Source organism: Daktulosphaira vitifoliae, unplaced genomic scaffold (assembly GCF_025091365.1).
Source record: "Daktulosphaira vitifoliae isolate Bord-2020 unplaced genomic scaffold, ASM2509136v1 Scaffold_1, whole genome shotgun sequence".
Lineage (NCBI taxonomy): Eukaryota > Metazoa > Arthropoda > Insecta > Hemiptera > Phylloxeridae > Daktulosphaira > Daktulosphaira vitifoliae.
Window position 1 is genome coordinate 7419371 of NW_026099572.1, and position 27620 is coordinate 7446990.

The 27620-nt window shown below is 29.7% G+C and overlaps 3 protein-coding genes across 12 annotated transcripts in view; 1 reads left to right on the forward strand and 2 right to left on the reverse strand.

The window, feature by feature from the left end:
• Nucleotides 1–38: 38 nt before the first annotated feature.
• Nucleotides 39–2086, reverse strand: LOC126894967 (uncharacterized). The gene is made up of 2 exons (XM_050666349.1): nt 1387–2086; nt 39–1323 (listed from the first exon to the last, which is right to left on the reverse strand). The coding sequence occupies exons 1-2, from the start codon at nt 2025–2027 to the stop codon at nt 42–44; spliced, it is 1923 nt and encodes a 640-aa protein (XP_050522306.1). The 5' UTR covers nt 2028–2086; the 3' UTR covers nt 39–41.
• Nucleotides 2087–3285: 1199 nt separating this feature from the next.
• Nucleotides 3286–27620, reverse strand: part of LOC126894968 (CREB-regulated transcription coactivator 1-like) — a 32263-nt gene continuing 7928 nt past the window's right edge. Inside the window, exons 2-15 of one of the 10 annotated variants that reach the window (XM_050666351.1) lie at nt 15052–15343; nt 14886–14988; nt 14059–14218; nt 13707–13898; nt 12199–12252; nt 11342–11575; nt 11176–11280; nt 10954–11118; nt 9919–9990; nt 9598–9666; nt 9354–9492; nt 9082–9280; nt 7921–7964; nt 3286–4047 (exon numbers count right to left, since the gene is read on the reverse strand). In XM_050666351.1, the coding sequence (XP_050522308.1) occupies nt 7949–7964; nt 9082–9280; nt 9354–9492; nt 9598–9666; nt 9919–9990; nt 10954–11118; nt 11176–11280; nt 11342–11575; nt 12199–12252; nt 13707–13898; nt 14059–14218; nt 14886–14988; nt 15052–15343 (1800 nt within the window). In that variant the 3' untranslated portion in view covers nt 3286–4047; nt 7921–7948. Of the gene's footprint in view, nt 4048–7920; nt 7965–9081; nt 9281–9353; nt 9493–9597; nt 9667–9918; nt 9991–10953; nt 11119–11175; nt 11281–11341; nt 11576–12198; nt 12253–13706; nt 13902–14058; nt 14219–14885; nt 14989–15051; nt 15344–27620 lie in introns of all 10 variants that reach the window. The other 9 variants (XM_050666352.1, XM_050666350.1, XM_050666353.1 and 6 more) reach the window with 9 other exon arrangements.
• On the forward strand, nt 6248–7950 carry LOC126895008 (nematocyst expressed protein 4-like). The gene is made up of 2 exons (XM_050666465.1): nt 6248–6406; nt 6488–7950. Exons 1-2 carry the CDS (start codon nt 6365–6367, stop codon nt 6803–6805), a joined length of 360 nt encoding a protein of 119 aa, XP_050522422.1. The 5' UTR covers nt 6248–6364; the 3' UTR covers nt 6806–7950.

Below are 27620 nucleotides of genomic sequence, written 5' to 3' on the forward strand. Positions count from 1 at the left end.
TAAAGACCTACAGACTTATTAAAGAGTAATACGCTCGAATATCAATGAAGAAATTTGTGCTTTGCGATTTTTTTGTTAGGTTTGCTGAGACTGACACTGTATACGATCATTTCCCCGATAAATGCAAAGGTACCTAATGCAAGCCCAATAAATAAAACAATAAAAGGTCCGTACACCTGAGACACTGACAGGACCGCATCGTTCGTGAACGACGTTCCATGTACCATGTCGTCCATGTTGTCGTACTTGTCCCAGTATTGCATAATGCCAGTCTCCGATAGTCGAGACATTATTGTCATGAGTCGATGTCGAAATGGCGACCCTTTGCGCAGTATGAAAATCGACGAATACGATTCAATCACGCACGTCTGGAAAACGTGCAAGTGTCTGCTGTCGTTAAAAGTGCGCTTATATTGTCGTGCGTGAAAAAACAGCTCCCGCCTGGACGCCAAAACCGCCGTGTCCCGGACCGTCAATATTCTTTTAATGAAATGGCTGAACTCTTCGGGTGGCAGGATATGATAACGATCGACTAGCGCTCTAAAGTCGTGGCCCGAACCCGCTGAAGAATTAATCAGAAAGTACATTTGTTGGCGTCCCGCCAAATTTAAATTGGTCTTCAACAAAGTGTGTTGATCGTCAATCTCGGGATCGGCTCTCGGTATGGTGATTATACTTCCTAGGTACGCTTGGTATGCACTAGTCACGACCAAAGCGTAAAGAAGCCAATTGGTCAGGAATATTTGTAGAGCGGCAGGCAAGTTGGTCGTTTTTGTGACCGATGCTCCAATGAACGTACTAAAAGAATAAAAAAACATGAAAACTATATCCCGTTGGAGAAAAGACGACTGGCGGCCGTGGGACGATCGGGACAAAACTACCGTGATGAAAAATGCGACCATTATGCTGCCAACGATCAACGTCCACGTGATCGCTGAAAATTCCATCAAATAGTTGAGCCACGACGAAGGATCGCGGCCAATACCACTCGGCAGACTCCACGTGAAGCAGTCCATTTGGTCCTCTTTAATGAATTCCGTCTCGGGCTCCATATCGAATATTCGGGTGAATCGACCGAAGGCCAAGTCTACTTTTCGGGATTTAACTTGTTCGCCGATTGGAGAAGTGGCGTCTTCCGTCGGCGTGTATTTGGTGAATTTAAGGTAGCCGTCGTGCACCACAGAAATATCGGCGGTGAAGTTCATCTGTTTCTGTATGAACTTGACGATGCGAGACACGGACCCTCCGAGCGTCCAGCCACTGGGAGTCAATGTCATTGTAGAAGTCGGTGGCCTATGAACACCCAGACATTTCAGAGCGCATCTGCAAGACAAACAGTAAAGCCTGAAGTTTTGAAATATTTAAGACAATCTAATGGATTTTCACCTGTGCAAGTTGTTTATTTGATTGTCCTGACCAAATATTTTACGTTTTCTCATAAAGTCGTTCAGCCAACTGTTCCATACGTTGATCATGATCGGCGACCCGACCCGGTTACATCGTGATTCCGAGTACGGGCTAAAAGTGTACACTCGTACGTTTCCCGTCAGTAATGGCACCATGACAACGACGTCGATGAGTTGAAACCGCCAAAATATTTCAAAAATCCCTTGGATTCTGTGCAAGTCTACGCGGCGTTCAACGTTCCACAATAGCATATGTCTGGAATGGTCGCTCAGCGGTAGCGTCTTCAAAATGGGGTCGTAATCGGTATGTCGGTCGTCTATAAAGTAGACCAAAAGTCCTGCGGCCAGCGAGACATTACCGTAGGGCAATATTGTTCTAGGGTGGCTTGTGGTGGCCAATAAAAGCTGACCCAGTTCACTGCGTCTCACTTCGTCCGCAAACATGATCACTGTCCTGGAGCCTATGTAAATGTCAATGATCTTGCCGACGGACTGTGCGAAGTAGTCCACGGACGGGGAAACCATCGAATTCCTTTCGATAAATTTTTTTTGCAGGGCTTGCTGAAGACTCAAAGGTCGCGGAAGAGATAGTACCGCCGAAACGACCAAAACGAATCGCATAATGTAACCGATTATAGATTGATTATAAAATGATGGCCGACATTTGTCAACTGACAAAATACGTTATTAGTCGCAATAATTGAAATGGCAAAAATATTGCCATTTGGTTATTAATATATAACAATATATGGTTGTCATTTGATTATTTACACTTTACAATAGCACTAAGATATATAGTTCACATTAGCTTAATTACTTAGTTTATGCGCTGTTGTAATGTGTGCGCAGTCAATACCAACTTTGAGCACAGGATAACAAACAATGAATATTTTTCTGTTGTTTACAATGTTTAGAGGTGATTTTTAATAATTTCTGGTTTTTTCCATCACGACTATTTTTTGAGATAATTAGTAATTAAGCTTTAATAAACAGTTAAATCATTATGGTAAACTGAAAATAATTATTTTTTTAACTTTCTAACATAATTGATGATTCTTCAAAGGAGTTTCAATTCGTGGCTTATTATGCATCAAGTTCGACCGTTTTGGTAGACCTTTAAATTTAAGTTCCATAGTTAATTATCGGGAAAAAAGACTGTAACTTTCCATCATAATTATTTTTGGATAAATCTCATAATCTACCAACTGATAGATAATTTTGTGAGAAATTCAAAAACATTAACTTTTTGCTTTTTACGTGACAAATAATTGGCAAAAGCATAATTATGAAAAAAATATAACTAAAAACTCGAAAAACATGAAATTATAAATTTTTATTTTCAGTAAAGTTATTTTTCGAATTTGAAAAAAAATTTAAATCAAAATTTGTTGACGTTCAATACAATAATGCAATTAAATTTGTTATATTCACGTCTTACATAAATGCAAAACTCTTTTTTGCCATTAACAAATCAAGTTCGAAAAATAATAATAATTTTTCTGATTTTTATGATCTAATTCGTTAATTACCTCAAAACTAGATATAATGAAAGAAATCGGAAGCTAGATTTCGTCGAATTTTTCATACATGTATATAATACATAGAATTCATCTAAATATTATAGAAAGTAAAATGACAGTTATCCTGTGTCATCATAACTTTGACGTTTATAAATATATACATAGTTATTCTGTATTTTGACATCGACAAATATACGATAACTTACCATTTTGAACATTTATTGAATTGTTTTATATTTTCAATTAAAATTTGTGACCGTTATTCTTATTGGAAAATATAATCTAAAAAGGACAATACGTTAAAATCTTCATGGATCATCAATAAAAGGAATTGAAAATCTAATAGAGATAAACAAACAATAAGTTAAAATAATGTATTTTGTAAAATTATATTTATACTATTTCTAACAATAATTATTATTTTTTTATATATAGTTGTTATTAAACAATATCATTAAAACTTAAATAAATAAAAAAATAACTACAATAATTTGTTTAAAAATATATATCGGTAATAATTATTAGAAACAAAAAACCGCCCTTAGTTTTTGCGGGGCTTAGATAAAAAAAGTGATGGTGGAGTTTCCTATAAATAGCAATATGGAAAAAAATGTTTTTAATCTTACACGAGGCTTATAAACAGTTGATCTATCCTGGAGCCGACGCCGTTAAGAATTCACATTTTAAAAAAATACCAAATATAGTTACATTAGTTATTTTCTTAGCGACTACATTTTTTACATATACTAAAAAAATGTTATTATAAGCTTAAATAAAAGTGTTCATAGAACTATGTTAACAATAAAGAAGATGAAAATACTAAGTGCAAAATTAACATATTATTGTGTAATTCTATTCCAATCTAAATACAATTATTTTAATAATTAAAATCTTTTTTAATTTGGCTTATCAATAAATTATTGCAATTTTTATTTAACTAAACAAAACAAGTAAAAATTGGAAGATATTTCTTATTTATGTGAATACATTGTAATACTTTATAGATTAAATTAATTAAATTACTTCAATAAATTTATTTATTTGTCAAACAGTTATTTTTATATTGTAATTTATACTCGTGTAACAGTGAATTACTTCGGTAGCAGTTTCTATGAAGTCACCTGTAAATTTAATTGGACAAAATTAATATTTAAATCAAAATAAGAGATTATGAACTAAGAGTAATAATTAAATTTGAAATGCGTACAAAGGAATCCAAGTACTATTTATTAGAGTGTGATCATAGGTAGATAAAATATTTGTTTTTTAGTTGCGCCTATGTCACGAAGCTGTCTTACATATAAAAACAGCGTATAACATATAATTGATTAAGATATATTTATAAAATGTTTTGAATACTTTGATAAAAAATGTATTTGTTGATTAACCTGCATACGCCACAGACCATTATTTAAATTGGGATGGTATTGAACGTTACTTATGAAAATTATATTTAGTGGTGTGGCTTTTCAATAGTGACAGAATAAAATTTTACCCGCCCACACTAAAATATTTCCTACAGCATTGCTAAATATTTATTAATTTAGCATTCTCTAAAATATTGATGAACAAAAATAAAAAAAACAGCAAAATGATGTATCGGCACTAAAGGAATGCGGCAAAGTTTCAATGTAGAAGTATAGATGATATCTGACAGCTATTAACATCAGTATCATAAAAAACACTTCCTATATATTTATAATTTTACAATTATGATTTAAAATTTCACTAAATTTTAAATGCTTGTTAATTAGTTGCTTAATTGAAACAAACCTTATAAACCGCATACCAAAAGAAAATATACACTATTACAATTTCATTTGGATCAATGTTTAAAAAAAAAAGTTACATCGGTTTTGAAATGCAGGAACATTTTTTTTATGTTATATTTTACGGTAGCGTAATTCTGAGATATTTTTACACATTTCTAAAAATGAAGCCGTTTATTTCAAATTTTCGGCGCTGATTAGTATATATACTTTATAATTGGGATCTTTTAACATATTGATCATTAAAATCGGTCCAGTGACAGCTGAGAATTTTCATGGACAAACTCAAAAAAACACATATTATCACTAAACCAATACCTTCCAACTTCGCATTGAAGCTCAAAATTGGGTTGGTCAATATTTTTTTTTCTACATCACTATGGAAAAATGAATAAGGGCAATTTTAGATATAAAAAAAATATAATATACACCATCATAAAGAAATCTATTAAAAATTTAATTGATTTAACAATACAATAATTGTTTTAACTTAGATTTGTTTTAACTCTAATTATGGCTTTTATTAGGGCTTAAAATTCCATGAAGTATTTATAGATATTTTATGGATACTTCATAGAAATCACATTATAGTGTGAATAAATAAATAATAACTGTTACAAATTGTAGTATCACAGATAGTATGATTTATGATTTTCAAAATCTAATTTATGTTTTACTCTTTACTAACATTTATAGAAGACAAACTTAATTAACGTAGTCCATATATCTAACTAGAAAAAATTAATACTAAGGTAAGCATCTAATAAATTCGTTAAAGAATAGTTTCCCTAATAAATAAGTGGAGTGATCACTGTATGGACAATAAATAGTCTATATAACTAGATCCACAAAATATTTTATAATTGTAAATAGCATTACTATTCAGCATCAGTCTATTCACCTAACCACTTAATTTTTTTTTTTTGATTCAGGCAAGTACCGATTTGAAATTGTACTCACCAGTCACTATTTATGTGCATTACTTAAAATTAATTTGTGAGATTGAAAATAATAAAAAAGGAATATAATTCCTTTGAATAACACCCCTAAATTGAAATTTATATTTTGTATTGTTATGTATGCCCCCGTTTCTTCCAGACATTATTCAAACCGTCGTAAAATTATTACTAAATATCTGTCTATCAACATAGTTATGTAAAATTTATGTAATTTATGAATTAATACAAATTGTAAAAATAAATTACTAAACTGACTGAATCAATGAGTTAAATTTTTTTTAACTCGACGTTTAAATCTATAGAGTTTATTGACATTTCTCCCTCGTGACCTGGCGTATTAGTTATTAAACTTCAACTGGAAAAATAGATAATTTATCTAAACCTGTTGCTTAACTTTTATTTACTTAAACAAGATGCACGAATTCGTGCATGATGCATCACATACAGTATTCTTTGAGATAATGGACAAGATTTACAGTTTTCCCCAAAAACATAATCAAAAAGAATCTGGTTTTGTTAGGTTTGTTGAACTTTCCTAAAATGTTCGGTCACGGTCAAGGTTAGTCTATTTCCCTTCCAATCGGCAATCGCTAATAATATGAAGAGTTTGATCCTCTCACATTGTTCTGTTCGGGCCTGAGTTATATAAAAGGAATACGAGCGCTATACTGTACACTAAGTTTCAAAATCAGCTAAGAGGTTAAAACAAGATGGGCTTAACAACTCTGAAGTTGTTGATAGTACTGTACTCTGTAAGTAGTACTACAGCAGTTTTTAAGTTACTAAATAATATTTTATTTATAAATTATATAGTGTTTTTAATAATTATTTAGCTTGTTTTGCTAATGGTCATTGCAGCACCAACAAATGATGAACTTGATTTAGAACCATCACCTACGTTATGGATTGCTCGCCAATGGAGTCAAGGTGAGAGTGGATATCCAGGATCATACTATTCACCTAGCTATCAACACCCCTATCCATATCAACCACCAAATCCAAGTTATAGTGGTTGGGGACCAAATAGACCACCCAGACCGCCACCTCCACCAGGTTATTTGCCTAATAGCAATCCAAATCCTCAAATAGATTATTCAAATTATGGAGTACATGGTGGGCATGGTTTTGGTAGTTATGGAAATTATAAGTAATTTAATAAAGTAACACAAATGTTTAAGTCGTTAAGTTCAAAGAATTAAAATTTAATTTAACAGTAAAAAAATGTGATAATGTACAAATAAGTTCTTAATAGTTCATCAATAAATAGCCTATTTTATAATATATTTTTATATAAAAAAAATTAACAATATTTTTGTTAACAAGTTATATACTTGTAAAAGTGTTTCTCAATTGATTTCCTTAAAAATATAAATATGTATCAACAATTTTATCCTAAACAATAATTAAGTTTTTTTTCTTTTTGAGTTTTCTTTGTTTATATGCATTAATTAAATAGAACGTTTAATAATTGAACCTGTTATTTTAATCTTCTATTAATAAATATAACAAAATTATAGTTAAAATAATACATTCACTGCAATGTAGTGACAATATAGAATCATCATTTGAGAAACACTATATTTTTCAACAAAATGTTTAGTTTCTTATAGTATAAGAATAATTTTATGAAAACATTAGAAAATTGTATATTATATTATACAATTTTTAAATACATGAAAAATAGTATCAAAACATAATGAATTACATATTGACTAGCATTCAGTAAGTACAGAAATAATTAAAAAATTCCAATATAGAAATAAATCTCAATTAACAAAATTCTTACCTACATTAGCATAAATTGAAATGTAAAAAATAACACATTGAACTAAAAATTTCTTTTCTGTTCAATGAACAATAAAGATTAAAACTGTCTCTTAAATTAATCACTTTTATATGTTTAAGTAATTATAAAAAATTGTAAAACAAGTAAGTAGGAATTCTTATTAATTATACTTATTAAATTTTAGCCAATTTTTTTTTATAATAAAGAGTTCGGAATGCATTAAAAAATTTTGATTTGAATATATTGATATTTTTTTAAATTTAAATATAGTTTTTAAAAATACTTATATCACAAGAAAATATATTAATAGGTTATGGTATACTTTTTTGATAAAAAGAAATTTATTTATTAAAACTTTCATGGTAGAAGAAACTGTTAACTTTATTTCCTTTCTAAAGAGCAAAGCATTTTTTACTTGATTTTGATAAATAGAGTTTATGATTTTGTTTTAAATATATATTAAAATGAGATATTACTTACTGAGTACAAAATTATTCCGAACGCTTCATTAAAACCAATTAACCCTATAAATATTTACAATCACATTAGATAAAATTTATACATAATAAAAACTAGACTTAATTTTACTCTAAAATAAATCTATTAAAAATGTATAAAGTTATGAATAATGTCGATAGTAAAGTCTTTGTTGTAAAGAAATATTTACAAGATTAGAAACACAAATGGTAAAATTTTATATTGATATAGAACACATAATGAAATTGGTTTATATCTTAAAAAGTATTTCAATTAAAATTTTTATGTTGAATTTAAGATTAAAACTCACAAGTATATAATGAATAAATACATTCACACTCATTTAAATTCTATGTCACTAATATTTGTTTTGAGTAAAATATATATGTTAAAAATTTCAAAAAAAATTTAAAAGGCACATTTAATCGAACACAATAATAAACATGCATATCATCAAAATTGCCATAAAAAGGCTGAAATAAATTAATTGCACATATTTACACACAAATATAACTAACTTGTAATTATAAAATGTGACTCATGTAAAATGAATTAAATATTGTAAATGGTAACATTTAAAAATGACCACCTTCTAAAAAAATGAGAATACATCTAACTCGAGATCTTAATAATTCATTCAACTTTGTCTTTTAATTTTTGTGTCAAAGTTTATTTAAACACATATTTTTTATATACAAACAACAAACAATAGGGAGGGAGTAATGTAGGAATCCTATTACTATTTAAGAAAATGTAAGTTGAAACCAATTTTTATTATATAAAAAATACATATTACTTATTATATTCACTTTACATTATATGCACCATAAGTTTTGAAGAACTATGATTTAAAGAATAGCTGCTGGCATTTAAAATTGTGCAAAAATAGAATTTAACATTTTTAATAAAATATGGAAACAAAAATTTAACGATAATAAATTTTAATAGTAGTAACTAAAAAAATGATAAAACAATAAACTTATAAAATATTTAAAAGAATGATTAATTAAATAACAACAATTGGGTCAAATATAATGAAAATATTTTGTATAAAATACATTTTTTTCTATCTAAGCCTAGGTAGGTACCATAAATGTGATCACAGTTCAAAGAAATCCAACAATTTAGAGAATTAAAAATAATAATAACGAAGAATTGAATTACAATCGAAAATGATCATTATTTGTAACTGCATCAATATCTGAATCAGCTAACATTTGTAAATGTTCCAAATCGATTTGATCAGCTAGGCCTTGTCGTAAGCTTTCATCATTAGAAAAGAAATCTGTCTCAAATGAATTAGAACAGTTTAAACCTTTGACAAAATCATTGCGTGTGTCCAGTTGATCACCATTTGAGAAATCTAAATAATGTTTAACAATGGTTGTTGTAATTATTTCGAATACCAACACAAAATATTCGATTATAATTTTTACCTGTGAGTATGATATCTGGAATACTGGAAGGAGTATTTGGCGTAGTGTGTGTTTGGTTTGGGTATTGAAGTGACTGAGATGGTGATGTACTAAAATAACCAGGATCAGCTGTCAGCTCCGAATTCACATAATCATCAGTCTAAAAAATGTTTGTGTTCTACTTAGCATATATATAAATTTATACAAATTTTATTACAATAATGTACGTTTTTTTGTGTAAGATCACTTGATTTGTGTTATTTACCTGTGATAAGTATGTGTTATTAGTAGGGGAACCTATGTATTCTAAACCTGTAGATACAGGACTGTCAAGCTATTTGAAACATAAATCAGTACAATTTATTAATAAAACCAATTTGAAATTCTATTGAAAAGCAATAAATTTTTATATTGTTTCAACTGGCATGCAATTTATTTAAAAAAAGTTAATGTATAACATGCATAATATAAAAAAGCTACAGCTTATTTTAAAAATTATTTTTTTTTTTATTATTGTTTATATTACCGATTTTAAGTTAATGGAAACTAAAGAAGAGCATCAATTATACCAAATGCTTTTTTTTACCTGCAATTGAGCAGCCATCCAAGCAGTGGAATTTGATTCTTTAAGTGTTTGGATTAATTGATTCCAGTCCTGCTATATAATAGCGGAACCAAAATATAACATCTATTTATATTTTAAGCAAGCAATAAGAGTACATTGATGGATTTTCTAACAATATTTTTTAAATATAATATTGGCATGACCACCCCCCAATCAGTTTCAACATAAAAAATTGAAAAATTAACAATCAAAGACATTTAAGTGCATTGATTTCCTATGAGTTTCTGAACTAAGAACATGTCATTTGTCACTGTTAACATTTCTGAACACTTATATTAAAGCAGAAAAAAGGTTGGTATGGCTTAACTCTAAATTATCAAGTAGTATTTTGCCTATTACATTATTACATACCCCATGAATTATGAAAAATCATAAATTAGATGTATTATATTTAAATTGGTAAAATTGTATTAATGGGCACTGAATTAAATTTTCAAGTTGATCATAACAATAAACTATCATTAACTTAATATAAAATCAACTGGAGATAACATATATTTGATTTGTGTTAAATATTGAAAAAAATTATCATTTCAGTTAGAATTGGTTCAATAAGTTTTTTTTTTAGTAAATAGTGTACAGACTATTAGATACATCTAAAATTATGAAATTTCATTCAATTTATTCTAAAATGAGACTTAATTTTGGAATAATTTGAATTATATGCAAATTTTAATTAGTCTGTTTCAGCCTATTATTTGCAAGTTGCTATAATGATAAAATGTTATTATATGATATAAGTTAATTGTCATGCTTGTACCATTTAAGAATAGCAGGGAAAATTAAGAAATTTTCATTTATTAAGAAAATGGGAACTGTAATATTCAAATTTTTAGAACAATATATTTGATTTAAAGAATGATTTAGGTTAATGTAAACTTTAAAATAGAAAAAAGTGTTTTAACTTACCACCTCCTTTTAGCAAAAGCATAAATTTAAACATAATTTAATTAGTTAATGACTATTACCAGTATAGCAAATAACATTTTTACCCACCATAGTGAATTGTTCAAAATGCTGTTGTAATGTATTAGCTTGGACTTGATTTGTATAAAAATCTTTTTGGGTTTGATAATTTTGATTTTGTTGAGTGCTGCTTACAGAGCTGCTAGGTGAAGATGGACTTTGAGGACTATTACATACTGGGCTAGAACTTCCATACTAAAATAATTTAAATGATAAATAAAGTTAAATAAAATATAATTAGGTAAGTAATACTTGAATGGTTAGTCCAGGAGATGATTGTGGACTTGGTCTATTAGATTGATTTCTATAAGTTCCAAGTGAGTTGATATTGTTATGCTGATTACTTCCCATATTCATCTACAAGTTGAAAATCATAATATACGTCTTAATTTGTTAATAGTTAAATAGATATAATTACATGAGAAGAATTTATTTCATTTTGACTGTCAATAGGACTACACTGTTGTTGTGCTGGTGATAATGGAACATGTTGATGATATATTAATGTTTGCATAGGTTCTATTTTTATGCCATTTCTTTGACCTACTACATAATTTAAATTTGAGTTTGGTTGTAAAATGTGCATATTAATGCTACCATTACAACTTTCTCCTGTGTTATTATTTCCTGGACTGTTATCCACTGTAAATCCCTACAATTACAATTATTTATTTATAATTATAAAAATGTTTTTTAGATTTTAAAAAGAAATGGTTTGAATAATTTTATTTTTGATCATTAACATTTTATGATTGATAATACAAAATTTAATAATAAAAATAGAATAATGACTCAAAATTGAAAATTTTACCCTAAGTTAATAATTAAAATTTTAAGGTTTTAGTTTAGAGAATAAGTTGATTTTTTACAGTAATTTCTAGCAATTATTTTTATAAGAGGGAAGTCAAAATTGAAATTTTTCTTTTCCATTAAACTTATAATTAATTTTTAATTTTTCAGAGGTCCAAACCTTATGACTCTCCTCTCAATTTGTGCAAAATATTGATATTTAAAAAAAATTTTATCTAAAATTTTCTGGTTTAATAATTTTCTCCTATTAAAAAAAAATTTGATACTAAAATTTTCTGGTTTAATAATTTTCTCCTATTAAAAAAAAATTTGATACTAAAATTTTATGTCATCTTAAAATGTTTTTTTTTATTAAATTCAAACCACCTCTGATTCAATAATTTATAGAGTTTTACTTGAACACGTGCACAAACACAAAATGCAAGCAAACGTCTATGAGATAAAAAAAAAAAGCGTGCAACTAACCTTAGTAGTGCGTTGCAATCTATGGTTCATATAGTAAGGAACACTAAGATGGTTCTGCAAATATATTAATGACTTAAAAAAATAACAACTAAATTACATAAAAATTATTGAGATAATATAAGATTTTTACAATGTTTATACTTTATTTGTGCTAAATTTTTTAACACTTGAACAAAAGTTGATAAAATTCAATTTAATGTTTAAGATAAAGTATGTACAAAAATTATGTAATAAATTTCATGCTAAGTAAATAGTATTATAATCAATAGTGCTCAAATATAGTCAATTAAATACAAATAAATATAATGTAAGATAGAAAAGTACAAAAAAAAAAAAAAAAAATGATGAAAATAAATTAGTTTTGAAAAAAGAAAAACATGATTGCTTCATATTATATCATCATATAATCTAAACATACGTTCTAGAAGTTATAAGAACTTGTAATAATTGATTGTTACACTATTTGACAAGTGCAGGGTCAGATAAAAGCAATGAAAAGATATATACATTCTATTCTTAAAATTAAGGGATATGATAAAATGTGTTTAAGATAATGTTACATTTGAGAATTATATCAAACTCAGTTTTATTATTTTTATTGCTTTTTTGATATAAATATTTATAAAAGTTGGATGTTATATTTTGGAGTTATTATTTTTAAGATAATTTTGCATAAAACATAATAAGAAAACAAATAGTGACTGTAAAAAAAAAAAAAAAAAAAATGGATTAATAATATTCATTTACATAGCTGGTATGATTCATATATAAATGGCTATTACTTCAAATTTCTAAAAAAAACATCAGTATCTAAATACTAACATAAAAAATTTATTAATAAATTATAAAATATTCTTAAATTTTTTTAAAAAATATATAGTTGACTTTTAAGCAATATATTTCAAAACAAAAATACTATCAAACATTTAGAATAAATTTTCCATTAAATTTTTTCATTAGCTACTTTAATACTCAACATATACATTCAATGCTGGGGCTAGATATAGCGGGACTCAATGCAAAAACGTATTAAGAAAAATAAACTTTTTTTGCTCTTTATTTACGATCATGTGATCTTTATAAGCGTGAACCCGTGAGATCTGGGTCTAATCTGGTTGACTAAAATAAACACTATAAATACTCTAAGTCCCAAGCTTTATTTATATGCTATATAAACATATGTAAATTTTACATTAGAAGCAAGATCAATTAAGACATTAAGTAATTATACTTTAAATAATTTATAAAAAAAATAAAAATCATGCATTTTTATAAACTGTCTAAAAAAGCAGAAGAAAAACAGTACATAGTACATAAGCACAAACACAAAAAAAAAAAATGTTCAGAATCAAAAAGCAATTCTCTAGTCAGTAAAAAAAATAAATATTTATCTAAATGTGTATTAAAAAAATTGTAGCAATTAACCAAAATATTTTTTCAGTAAACAAAAAATAGAAAACTCTATAGAAAGACCATTAAAAAAAATTAATTCTAGTGTCAAGACTCACAGGTAACACAATGTCACATGTCACCACAGTAGTTTGATTAGGGGAATCAGGCGGTGGAGAACTAGTAAATGAAAATCGCGTTGGTGGAGTGCGACTACTGACAGATACAGGGGACAATACACTTGGGCTCTGGCTTGGAGTGCCTTGAGAACCTTGAGAACCCTGAGGGCTATAGCCTTCCGTTAAAGGGCTCTGCTGAAACAATTTTCTTATCTTATCATACTCTTATAATAGATTAACACAAGACAATATTTTTTAAATCAAAATATTGCTCATTATTAGTTAGTATTTTGTTAGTAATTACAAAAAGCACTAAATTATTTTAATTTAAATAAATATTTTATATTCTTACATTGCTATTATACGGCGATGGCAAATTATATTGATCATCCTGATCAAGTGGTGCATGGATTGGCGGAGAAAATTGGAAGTTAGTAAGGTCTGGAAGTGAACCAGTATTATTACCAATAGGTATCTGAACGACTCCAGGTTCTTGCTGAGTAGTATAAATACTAAATACCAAAAAGTTATAATTCATATATTTTTTTCAACTTTAAGTAATTCCCACTTATTGGATCAGCAATTAATTAATTTGGCAATTGAAAGTAAATAATCTGGTACAAATTTTCCGGTACACTATCGAAAATGTCCCTATTTCACTACATTAATTTTATCTAAGAGCAGGGACGTATTTAGGGAAGGAGGCGAGTGGGTATCATTGATGACATCATTTTTTTGTAACTATAAAATATAAAATAGGGCGGCAATAAAACTACTTAGGGTGTCAAAAATCTAAATACGTTTCTGACTTAGAGGAACAGTTTTGAGTATTTTACAAGTTGGATATTTGCAACGACAAATCATTTTTAGGACGCTATAACCGACTTTCATTTCATACCCGCGTTTAGAGTATAAAAATACTTGCAGGTTATGGAACAATTCCCTTGAATACCACACAAATTATAATTAATGAAAAAAATTGTTTCTACCTTTAACTTAAATATAAACATTTTTACTCAAAGTTCCTCTATACACGCTATTTAAGTTATTATTATTTTTTTTTTTTGCAATTATACGTATTATCTTATTGATTTATTTGATTACTAAACACAAATTCCCGGGTCTCAAAGTGAGTCCAATAAGTGGAGTCTATTATAAATAATGTGAACACAAGTTTACTTGATTCCAGGAACTCTAGGAACTTCACAGCAAGATCTAGGCCTTCTATCTGGCGATGTCGATAAGTATTTTTTCTTTTCATACTGTTGGTTATCAATTAATGCTGGAAAAGATAATATAAGCAAACATTAATAAATTATTTAATAATATTTTGATGTACACATACTCCTGCGTTGAGACCCAGGACTATGCAAATGAGCTACTGATTCAGTAGAAGTACTTTGCAATACACTGTTATGTAAAGCTGAGTCGGAGTTTGTACGTCTCCAACCGGAATCGGGTGGTGGCGGTGATAAGTATGGACCACTAGAGTATGGAGATTTATCGGTGGAACGTTTTTCAGATCGCATAGGCCCCACTGATCCAACACTTCGGCCTCTTTCCCTGTACCCAACAGGTCGTACGCGGGCCTCGGGGTTTTGGTCGGTAACTATTTCTTCTGAACCATTTGCCAAAGCCTGTAGAAAATAATTATATTAAAAAAAATTAGCAAAACGATTTGATCATCAATCTTTAAAAGAAAAACTACTAAGCGCTGGTGATTTGGCACTTTTTTATTATAGTATAGGTAGATAGGCCTAACTAAGACAATAAATCTCAAGTCCGTATAATTATATGATTCGGTAACAATAATTAAATACATACAATCTATTAATTTGTCAATAATATTATCAAAATTATAGACAAAAAAACAAAAATTTTTTTTTTCACTTTATTAATGTCTAAACACGTAATTAATCTTTTTTCTTGTAATTACATGTTGTACCCATTGAAACGTCAACTACATACTTTATGTCTGTAATAAGTATTATTCGTATAACTTCAAAGAAAAATCAGCCATAAATGTAAAAAACTCCTATCAAAGTATGTTGCAGTATTATATTCAATACCTCCTAAAACGACAGTGAATTGAATGAAAACAACTTATGTATATATTCACTGTAAGAAATGATCTAAAAATTCGCAAATACCAGTATGACATATTTTATACATATATTGATTTATCATACAAGTAGTGCAATTTTGACATAAAGTATCAAAAATTTGAACACAAATATAACATTTGTATCACTTTTTATCAAATGTTTCCTTTACATTGTATGCGTTAAAAAACTTCTAATATATGTAGGTGAAAATTCGAACATTATTTTTAAAAAATGGTTTAAAATATTAATACTTATGCTGACGTGAAAAATAATTTCAAATAGCCAAAATTTAAAAGTATCAGATGTTTTTTAATAAAACTTGAAGAGTCTTGAAAAACACTGACACGGGTTTGGTTAGAAATTTATTTATATATTGAAAAAAATAAAGTAAAGAATAATCGCTAATGAAATANAAAAAGTATCAGATGTTTTTTAATAAAACTTGAAGAGTCTACAGGCTTTGAAAAACACTGACACGGGTTTGGTTAGAAATTTATTTATATATTGAAAAAAATAAAGTAAAGAATAATCGCTAATGAAATAATAAAAATCCATTTAGTAATCATTATTTTTGAAAGTCAAGAACATTTATCTTATATCATACGTATAGAACACATACATATACATTGATACAAGCAATGTGTTTTATCATACCTTATATTTTGTTTTATAAGAATACAGTGCTTGTAACTAAATAAAAAATGGCAATTTTAATACTATCCTTATTATAAATCAAATTAGTAATCAGAAATTCAATATTTAAAATTTATTTAGAACTATAATTTATCTATTTGCATTCAAAAGTACTTGAAAATTTGCATACATTACACACGGTTGTGATAATTAATATTGGTTCCGTGATTAATATTAAACTGAATTCATCGTTAAATAGCATGTTAAAAATACAGTCACCTCTACATATAGTAAAAATAGATGTTAGTTTAAGTTGATTGTTGTGAATGTATAATTTCGATAATATAGATAACATAACGTCTGGATGTGATTTCGTAGTAAAAAAAAAAAAAAAAAAAAATCATGAACGTGATGAGTTGGACAAAACGCGTTAGTTAAAGTTTACGAGTTAATTACGAAACTCATTACCAACTAATGCAATGGACATTGAGTCTTAATAGGATGCACGTTTATTATTCAGTTTTGGATGAGATAAATAGATAAACAAATGTATTTATAATTCTTAATAATATTCTTTTTCTAAATACAAAAAAAAAAAAATGTTATTTTTTTTATATTTTGTTTATAACTTCAATTTGTAAAAACTATTTACTTTTCATTTGATGTATGAACAAAGGAGATTAATCTATAATGAAATTTATTGGTATTTTTTTGTATTAATATCTCATTTAAACAAATGCTGGGTTTCGCATTTTTCGCATGAGTAAATAAATTACTAGGTGTATCAAAAGCTTATGATTGCTATACAAGAGTAATTAGTTAACGCTGTCTAGCAAGTAATTTTGAATAACTAAAGAATATAGATAGTTTATAATTTTTATATCCAACTAAAATAACTTAATATAACAATTCAATAAAAAAACAAATTTCAAATGAAATGTTTACTAGATACATTTTGTACAAATTGCTTTTAATACAAATTGATTAAATCGATAATTTATTATAAGTCCTGATGTTTGATATAAATACTACAACTGAAATATCACACCAAAAGACTACATTATTAGTTAAAACGAAATGAAATTCTATACAACATCAAAATTACTCAGTGCTAACAGATCTCTTAAGTGTTTTAAGTTTACTCGTGTAAAAATAATGGTACGGTGGTAGTTAAACATATTAGACTGTTACTCTATTAAATAGAAATAAAAATATTAATATACACAGTTCAGATTTAATGATTATTTTTTAGAAGTACACAAGTATTATTAGGAAAAATAGAAAGATCCGTGCCCGTACATTATTTGAACGTTAATTACTGGGATTTCTTCAAAAAAATAATAATAATATTTAGAATTATTTTTTGGTTTCATATACTCATTGATTTATCAAATATTAAGTATGTACGAGGATCATCCCTTATACCCAAACCTTCACAAGAATACTTTATTTATTGAATAGAAACATACATAATTAAGTATGTTATGTAAACGAACATGACTAGCCGATAATAACTTTTGTCACCCGTTATTTCGGAAGTTATCAAGATTTTAAAATATAGACTGGGAGCTAGGCACATGTATGACTATTTATATCATTGGAAATTATACTATCACACTCCGTCTAGATATAAAAATGTTAATAGCTTGTGAAATACTCGTCTCATAAATGTTATCGCCCAGTAATTTTTTTTTTTTATTTAAGATACTTAAATATTTATGTTGCCATTAAAATATTTAACCTTGTACCCTTATAAGGAAAAGGGATGAATCTAAAAAGTAATTAACGATTGATAAATCGAGAAATATAAAAACTAAAAACACAAGAAAAAGAATTCTCAATACCTTTAATGTATTAGAATAAATTAAGTACAGAATACGATCAAAGAATAACCTTGTATACATTTAAGACAGAAATTTAAGTTTTTATTTACATTGTTTTTACACGTGACTATTAGTTCTTAAGATAATCACAAAAATTGTAAAATCCAACAATTAAAATATCTCGTAAACCATTATTTTTTGTTCTGATCGACTAAACAAATTTATACGACTATCAAGTTATAACATAACCGTAAAAAATGGTTTTGTCGGAAAACGAAGAAAAAATTGATACGCATACATAAACATTAAGGTAAAAAAAAAAACTATTCACGAGTCGTAATTCTATTGGGCGTATTCTGCGATAATATCAAATAGTGTAATGTAATTACATTACAGTCGATAATTATTACTCTATATTTATAATTTATTACTAAACGCAGCGCTCAGTAAAAATAAAACGCACTATTGCGATCATGTCAAACGGAATTAATTTTTTCATTTAAATTTTCCCCAAAGCTTCCGCATTGTGTGAAAAAAAAATATAGACACGTGGATGTCGGGCATAAAAAACACGGGCATAGAGCGAAGAAGTTCTACGGAAAAAAAAAAACGATTTTGTGGGTCAAAGTGACAATAATTAACATGGATCGCGAAGGAAAATTGGACGTTTTCAACCCTTTCCGAGAGATGTGGTACAATAGTTAGTGTAGTAACAACAATTGTTGTTGACGAGGTTTTCAAACGATCACGGCGGCGGCGGCGGATGGAGCGCGTGTTACAGACGGCGGCGGCGGCGGTTGGGAGTATGAGCCTCGTCGAGCGTGGCCCCTTACGATATTGATTGGGTAGGCAAGTAAAGTCTATGTGCGAGTGTAATCACAAGTAGGTCATCCGCCGCCGCCCACTACGTTGGCCATTGTGTCGTTGCCGCCGTTTCTCCAGTCACAATTATCCAACAGTTTTTCGGTTAAAACTCTTAGTATCATTTTATCGAATTAATAACATTTTAAACGCGAGTGTATGTAAAAGAAATGCCCTTAGCGGCAGAGTTGCCATCCGCGAAAAATGATCACGAGCGCAGCTCGGCGGTGGCATTAGCCCGGAAGTAGGACAAACGCGGGCCACGTGCCACCGGCGCCAAACGAATAACGAGAATTACATACGCTACTGCTGTCCACTTCTCGAGGATCGCCTTCTACCCCCACCACCTAATAACAGTCTTCTCGAAATTGTCCGAGTAGCGTTCCAGCTGGACAGAGAAAAACCACCGAGTTATTTAAAAACACTCCGAACGCGTTCCATATTGCAATGTTATGAAGTCTCACTCGTAGGAAAACGTGGAATAACTCCCGTTAATGACTCATACGCGTAAATGTTATAAATTTAATTAAGCTGCCGTTTGATCAAAACATTCCATATCGTTTACCGTGTTGGGATTTCATCAAAACGTTTAAAATCAAAAATGAAAATGGTGCCGTGTTGGACGATAACAGTAATAAAAGGTCAAGAAACAGACTATAGTACACAAAAGTAATATTTACATTATTCGGAGTGTTTCGAATCTAAACTGTACGCCGAATTTCCTACACGTTATTTTTGTATTTATTTACTAATAATAGTCGAGCCTTGGCCCCCAGTTAAATGGTAAAGAACACACACATTTCGGTGAATTTATGCTGAACTTCAAAATTTAAAAACAACACATTTTTTCGCTATGGTATTTTTCTCGGGAATCCGATTCCGAGTTAAAAATTCGGCACGCCAACATACATGATAAATAGCCAGAAAAGCAAGTGAGAATATAACTTTTGAACATTTTTAATTGATTTCTGTACTGAACGACGAGGGGCCGAGATGAAATTACACACTCTACGCTCAATTACGTCAAATTAAAAACGCTATAATAGGTCCGGTAAATTTTTTTCATAGGAGAAATGAAATAACAAAATAATATCGATAAGTTATTATCAATGTGTTGTATTTATTATTATTATTAGATAAACGATTATATCGGTTAATTTATTGTTGCGTTCCTCGGGAATCTTCGACGAGTATTTTTATGGCTATACACCTTTTAGAGGTTCTTAATAGGTGAAATACAGTAATAAAAGTCGAGTCCTTAAAGCACAATAGCAAACATTATGTTTTATAAATGTATATACGTGTCAATAATATCAGAAATATTTCTTAAAACTTTGCAACAGCTGCAACGTATAATAAAAACGACTACTTGATATTTACAGCATAGTAAACAAATTCAATAAACGATAGACAGCAAATGAATAAGGGCAACTGCAAAAAATTTGGTTTTCTTGAATTATAAATAGCCAAAACAAACTATCATAAAATAGAAACACAAAGAAATCATTAGTTAACGTTTAAATTTTTTGCAAGTCTAAGAAGCATTACATCTGTTATTCCTAGCACGTGTCATACGATAGAGACATGGTGTACTATTCGTATATTATACAGCACGAGTATAATTCACCCAACTAACTATTAATACCATTAAAAAACGTTAGACATGGTACAACAACCGCCCNAATATAGACACGTGGATGTCGGGCATAAAAAACACGGGCATAGAGCGAAGAAGTTCTACGGAAAAAAAAAACGATTTTGTGGGTCAAAGTGACAATAATTAACATGGATCGCGAAGGAAAATTGGACGTTTTCAACCCTTTCCGAGAGATGTGGTACAATAGTTAGTGTAGTAACAACAATTGTTGTTGACGAGGTTTTCAAACGATCACGGCGGCGGCGGCGGATGGAGCGCGTGTTACAGACGGCGGCGGCGGCGGTTGGGAGTATGAGCCTCGTCGAGCGTGGCCCCTTACGATATTGATTGGGTAGGCAAGTAAAGTCTATGTGCGAGTGTAATCACAAGTAGGTCATCCGCCGCCGCCCACTACGTTGGCCATTGTGTCGTTGCCGCCGTTTCTCCAGTCACAATTATCCAACAGTTTTTCGGTTAAAACTCTTAGTATCATTTTATCGAATTAATAACATTTTAAACGCGAGTGTATGTAAAAGAAATGCCCTTAGCGGCAGAGTTGCCATCCGCGAAAAATGATCACGAGCGCAGCTCGGCGGTGGCATTAGCCCGGAAGTAGGACAAACGCGGGCCACGTGCCACCGGCGCCAAACGAATAACGAGAATTACATACGCTACTGCTGTCCACTTCTCGAGGATCGCCTTCTACCCCCACCACCTAATAACAGTCTTCTCGAAATTGTCCGAGTAGCGTTCCAGCTGGACAGAGAAAAACCACCGAGTTATTTAAAAACACTCCGAACGCGTTCCATATTGCAATGTTATGAAGTCTCACTCGTAGGAAAACGTGGAATAACTCCCGTTAATGACTCATACGCGTAAATGTTATAAATTTAATTAAGCTGCCGTTTGATCAAAACATTCCATATCGTTTACCGTGTTGGGATTTCATCAAAACGTTTAAAATCAAAAATGAAAATGGTGCCGTGTTGGACGATAACAGTAATAAAAGGTCAAGAAACAGACTATAGTACACAAAAGTAATATTTACATTATTCGGAGTGTTTCGAATCTAAACTGTACGCCGAATTTCCTACACGTTATTTTTGTATTTATTTACTAATAATAGTCGAGCCTTGGCCCCCAGTTAAATGGTAAAGAACACACACATTTCGGTGAATTTATGCTGAACTTCAAAATTTAAAAACAACACATTTTTTCGCTATGGTATTTTTCTCGGGAATCCGATTCCGAGTTAAAAATTCGGCACGCCAACATACATGATAAATAGCCAGAAAAGCAAGTGAGAATATAACTTTTGAACATTTTTAATTGATTTCTGTACTGAACGACGAGGGGCCGAGATGAAATTACACACTCTACGCTCAATTACGTCAAATTAAAAACGCTATAATAGGTCCGGTAAATTTTTTTTCATAGGAGAAATGAAATAACAAAATAATATCGATAAGTTATTATCAATGTGTTGTATTTATTATTATTAGATAAACGATTATATCGGTTAATTTATTGTTGCGTTCCTCGGGAATCTTCGACGAGTATTTTTATGGCTATNCATAGGAGAAATGAAATAACAAAATAATATCGATAAGTTATTATCAATGTGTTGTATTTATTATTATTATTAGATAAACGATTATATCGGTTAATTTATTGTTGCGTTCCTCGGGAATCTTCGACGAGTATTTTTATGGCTATACACCTTTTAGAGGTTCTTAATAGGTGAAATACAGTAATAAAAGTCGAGTCCTTAAAGCACAATAGCAAACATTATGTTTTATAAATGTATATACGTGTCAATAATATCAGAAATATTTCTTAAAACTTTGCAACAGCTGCAACGTATAATAAAAACGACTACTTGATATTTACAGCATAGTAAACAAATTCAATAAACGATAGACAGCAAATGAATAAGGGCAACTGCAAAAAATTTGGTTTTCTTGAATTATAAATAGCCAAAACAAACTATCATAAAATAGAAACACAAAGAAATCATTAGTTAACGTTTAAATTTTTTGCAAGTCTAAGAAGCATTACATCTGTTATTCCTAGCACGTGTCATACGATAGAGACATGGTGTACTATTCGTATATTATACAGCACGAGTATAATTCACCCAACTAACTATTAATACCATTAAAAAACGTTAGACATGGTACAACAACCGCCCGAGTAGGCTTCGAGATTCAAATCGCTTATATTAACGTTTCATTGATAAAAAAAAGCCGTCGTTTATATAATTAACATTAATTAATATTCCATTAAACTGTGACTGACGGCGGTAATCTACCATCGGATGAGTGCTGCACCAAAAGGTGAACAATTTATGAGAGAAAAAGAGTTCATACGTCATTCAAACAACAGAGTTATGATAACTTTTTAATAATTGTTTGTTTGTTATTGCCCACCACTAACAAAGTACCAAATATAAGACCATCACAGATTGTTTTCAAATCGTTATCGTTTTAAACATAATAATTAGTTATTGATTTAATAAACATAGTTACTTAATAGAAAATTTTCATCGCAAAATGGCAGCGCGTTATTAAAATTTACGGGAGAACAACAGGAAGTCGGATAGCGGTTTTAATCAATTAAAATATAGTCGCGATTACATTATTAGGAGTCGAATATTGAGTTTACACAGTGCATTGGCGTCAAATGAATAAAGAAAACGGGCGTCTTCAGGAAGCATCAAAATAAAAAATTTTGGCAACAACAAATTTATCATTTATTTATCGTAAAAGTTAATGACATCATTGAATTTATTTTGTTTACAGTACGCCTAATTAGGCTAACTGTTAAATAACTACAATAAAATATGGGTGAACCTTGTTAAATTTTTTTTAATAATGATTTCGACCGATAAGCAACTTGATAACTGGAAGCGCGTGACGTCTACGAAAACACTGGTATCATGTTATTGTAACAATGTGAATGATAGGTAGCTTAGGTAGGTATGTTTTTTTGAAAACAATTTTATTGTGAAATTCATTTCCTGTTACAATACTCATTGGCTGTTAATCGTTGTGCTTAAAATTTTTAAACTGAACATATCTTTAATATAAACAATATAATTAACCGGAAATTGTGACAGATTTAGTATTTTATTACCACGTAAAAGATGCGATTTAAAATTATCATGACATCCTGAAATGATTTAACAAATAATAAATTAACACTCTAACGATGATATTTGTTTTATTAAGGGGTAATATTTTTATGCATTTTATGAATTCTTAATTTTTTACCATCACATGATCATTCTGCGTGTGCGAGTCAGGTAAATATGTATAAATCATACTGTCTACGTAATTCATTGAGGTGTACCCAATGATCGCTAATAATGAATGATTAGTAGTCACGGCAGGTCATTGACGATGGGAATAAGCATTCCGTTTATGACGGCCCTAGTTACACAGTAAAAAACGATGGAAATTATTAGGTGAGAATGAGATTCGCGTCATAATCAAATAATTGTGATGGAGGAAAATTGATTAAATTTTGTGAGGAGGAAACGTTTTTAGTTAAATGAATCATAACGGCAACAGTAAGAGCTAAACACGTTCGTTGTTTTTGAAATAACCGTGTCCACAACACATAAGTTCAGAATTTTGATTAGAATTTATCATTGAAAGACGACGAGATAGTTACGAAAACAGAGGAAATGTATTATCTGTAAAGTGTTGAAACGATGTGCACGGGTAATTATTAATATCATCATGTGTAAGTTGTAATAGCCGCCCATTCATTGAACGAGGATGCGATAAATGTTAAACAGACGAATGATGTTTGTTGAATTATAATAAATTGACGAACATTATTATTCGTCAGCTTACATTTTTAAGACATAGTAATAATTACCCTCCGAAATTCGAATAGATTATTAAAATACACCGCTAGTTATTCGCACAGATTTCCCACCAGAGGTCTTCGCCCCTCAAGCAGACAAACAGGTCAAACGTGTAATCACGGAACCGAATTCTTCAATGGGTTTTTGAATGACACGAAAAACCTCAGTGAAGTGCCGATGTAGGCCATGACGCAGACTCTAAGCGATGCAATCCCTGGGAGACCCGGCAAAATATTGAATAGGCCCCTCTGCGAGTTCATCATGAATGGAATTTGAGCTCCTCACCGACGCAGTGTACATTCTCATGTTGAAACGCACATTGGCGACGGGCTGTGTTTAAAAACGAATACAAATCTCCCCTTAGAATATGCAACTAAGGTATTATGGAAGTCCATTATAGTCTATGTGGTTTCGTCGTCCCATTACGATTTATAATTAAAAATGCAACGACCGCACAATACAACCAATAATATTCTTTAATTAAGCATATGTCTCGTAAAAATGTTTAATATCAATAGATTAAGGTGTTTCCCATTGAATACAAATATGGTTATTACGATTTATTTTCGTTTAAAACATAAATGTACAAGTATTGTACATTTACACGTTTTAGTAATTTTTATTTGGTAAAAAGTACTGAAGAATTACCTAAGTTAAGTCTCCTATACAATAAAACACATGTAAAATCGAGTGTTTGAAAAACTCGATGTGTCTTGTGGTAATGAAATCATATTATGCTAATATATTTATAGTTATTGAGGCAATGACCGTTTATAAGGTTAAACGTAACTTGAGTTACTCAGCTGATCTAATCGGGCACGGGTACGAATGCTGAACAAACCCGAAAATCGTTCAATTTTGCAATGAAAAGTAAGAGTTTTTCTCAAAAAAAAAAAAAAAAACGATGTGTTAAATACTATACTAATGAGACGGGTGTAAGACGTTTCGCTAAAGTCACCGAAATTGAATTATATGACAAATATTTAACAACAAACACTAATATTCGTATATCTCATGTTGTATAAATAAATTCGTGTCCGTTTCGTAAGTGAAATGTTTAAAACGCAATGTACTTGTTAAATGTAAACTATAAAAGTACACCAGACAGTAGTTAAACATAGTTGATCATTGACAACTCGTGACCGTTGACTACGTCGTTACTTATACTGTAATTGTGTTATGTGTATCTATGAAGGCTTCTGACAAATATGGTGAAAACTAACAAACTGCAGTTGTCAATCGAGTGACAGTGTTTTGGAATTGAGGATTAGGTAACGTTCATATTATTATAAGCTGACGGTAAAACAAAATTGTTTACAGATTTTAGATGAGATTTTGTTTATCATTATCACAACAATAGTATACAAGTTCAAACGAACGGCGAGGAATACATTTGAAACATTAACCTAATACGTTGTGATGCCAAATACGTGTTGTAGTATGGTTACAGTTGGCATTTGAAGTATTGCCAAATAAATGATCGCCGTTTAATCGCATCCGACAAAAATTATCGAGACAATATTTTTTCATGAAAAAGAAAAACACTGTTATATATTTTCTAGGTTAGACTGTGTTTTAGACCACTACTATGGTTCCAATATATATTGTATTTCAATTAATCGATGAAAAATTAATAATTCTACGCATAATAGAAAAGCTTTTATATATTAGATGTTTTATTTAGAGATTTTTAATCAATTTTTCATATGATACAACTAGAAAAATAAATCATACTAAACGTCGATTGTGTACTGCTGTTGATCAAGGAGTACGATGATTGTTGAATATATTTATTAAACACGATCAATATTACTTTTAACTCAATGGTTTTATTAATATTAGCCGTACGCGCAAAGTCGAATGTTAACGACGTTGAAGTAGGTTATTGCTTATCAAATTTAGAATCATAAGTGCGAATACAAAGAGGCTAAAAAACAGCATAGTAAACAAACAAACAAATACATATGTCGAATACGGCTAAACACTTGACATTCAACAGAACACGAGTACATAATTAAAAATTCAAATTTGAAGATGTTGTTGAAGGTATAATATATTACCTGTGGGTAATATTGAAGGTTCGTGGAAACTGGTAGGTATATACGTTTAAGATGATGTTTTGGCAGCAAATGTCTAGAAGATTATGATTTATATTTTTGCAAGGGTTAATTGTAGCACGGACAATAATTGAATGTAAATATATATTCTTTGCAAAACAGCCAGAGTATCTCTGCTGTGTAATTAGGAGTTACTTAAGAGAGACGTAGTGATAGTCGTTTAATCCAAACTAGTGTGTTACCGTTACATTACATTACGAAGCAATTTAGGCTCCTGGTCATTGTTACACACTTGGGAAATTTAAAAACATGGGTTATAAAAATGATAGAAATTAGCATGGCACAATATATACTTGTATTTCATAATTTTTAGAACCTTAGCGCACTGCCTGACTAAAAAATAGCCAAATTATGTGATTTAGTCTACCCAAGAGAAAATATTTCTATATTTAATAAAAACTCTACCAATACAGATTTTGTGAAGATTGAACTTATCACTTGGAACTAATAATACTAATTAGCGTGGTAATTCTATACATATATATAATTTAAACGTTCGAGTTCATTGACAATTTAACATACTTATCACATGCTACAAACACATTTATTTTATCATTTACAACGAATGTGATATGAATTTAAAAAAAATCGTAATACTCTCGACATACTGCAAAAATATAAACGATTTCAAATTATTTTCAATTGCCAGTTAAAAAAGAGATGATAACAAAATTTTTGTAACGAAATAATTATTTCGTAGTCGATAAAAACATCAAATCAAATTAACTGGGTGAACCTGTTTCTAAAAATCTTTGATTACCAAGTATTTAAAGTGTTATAATTTTTAAGGAAACTACTAAATAATAATATTACAGACAATTCTATTTGGGTAGTCGATCACGCGTATTAGTGTAGGCTTGTTTCG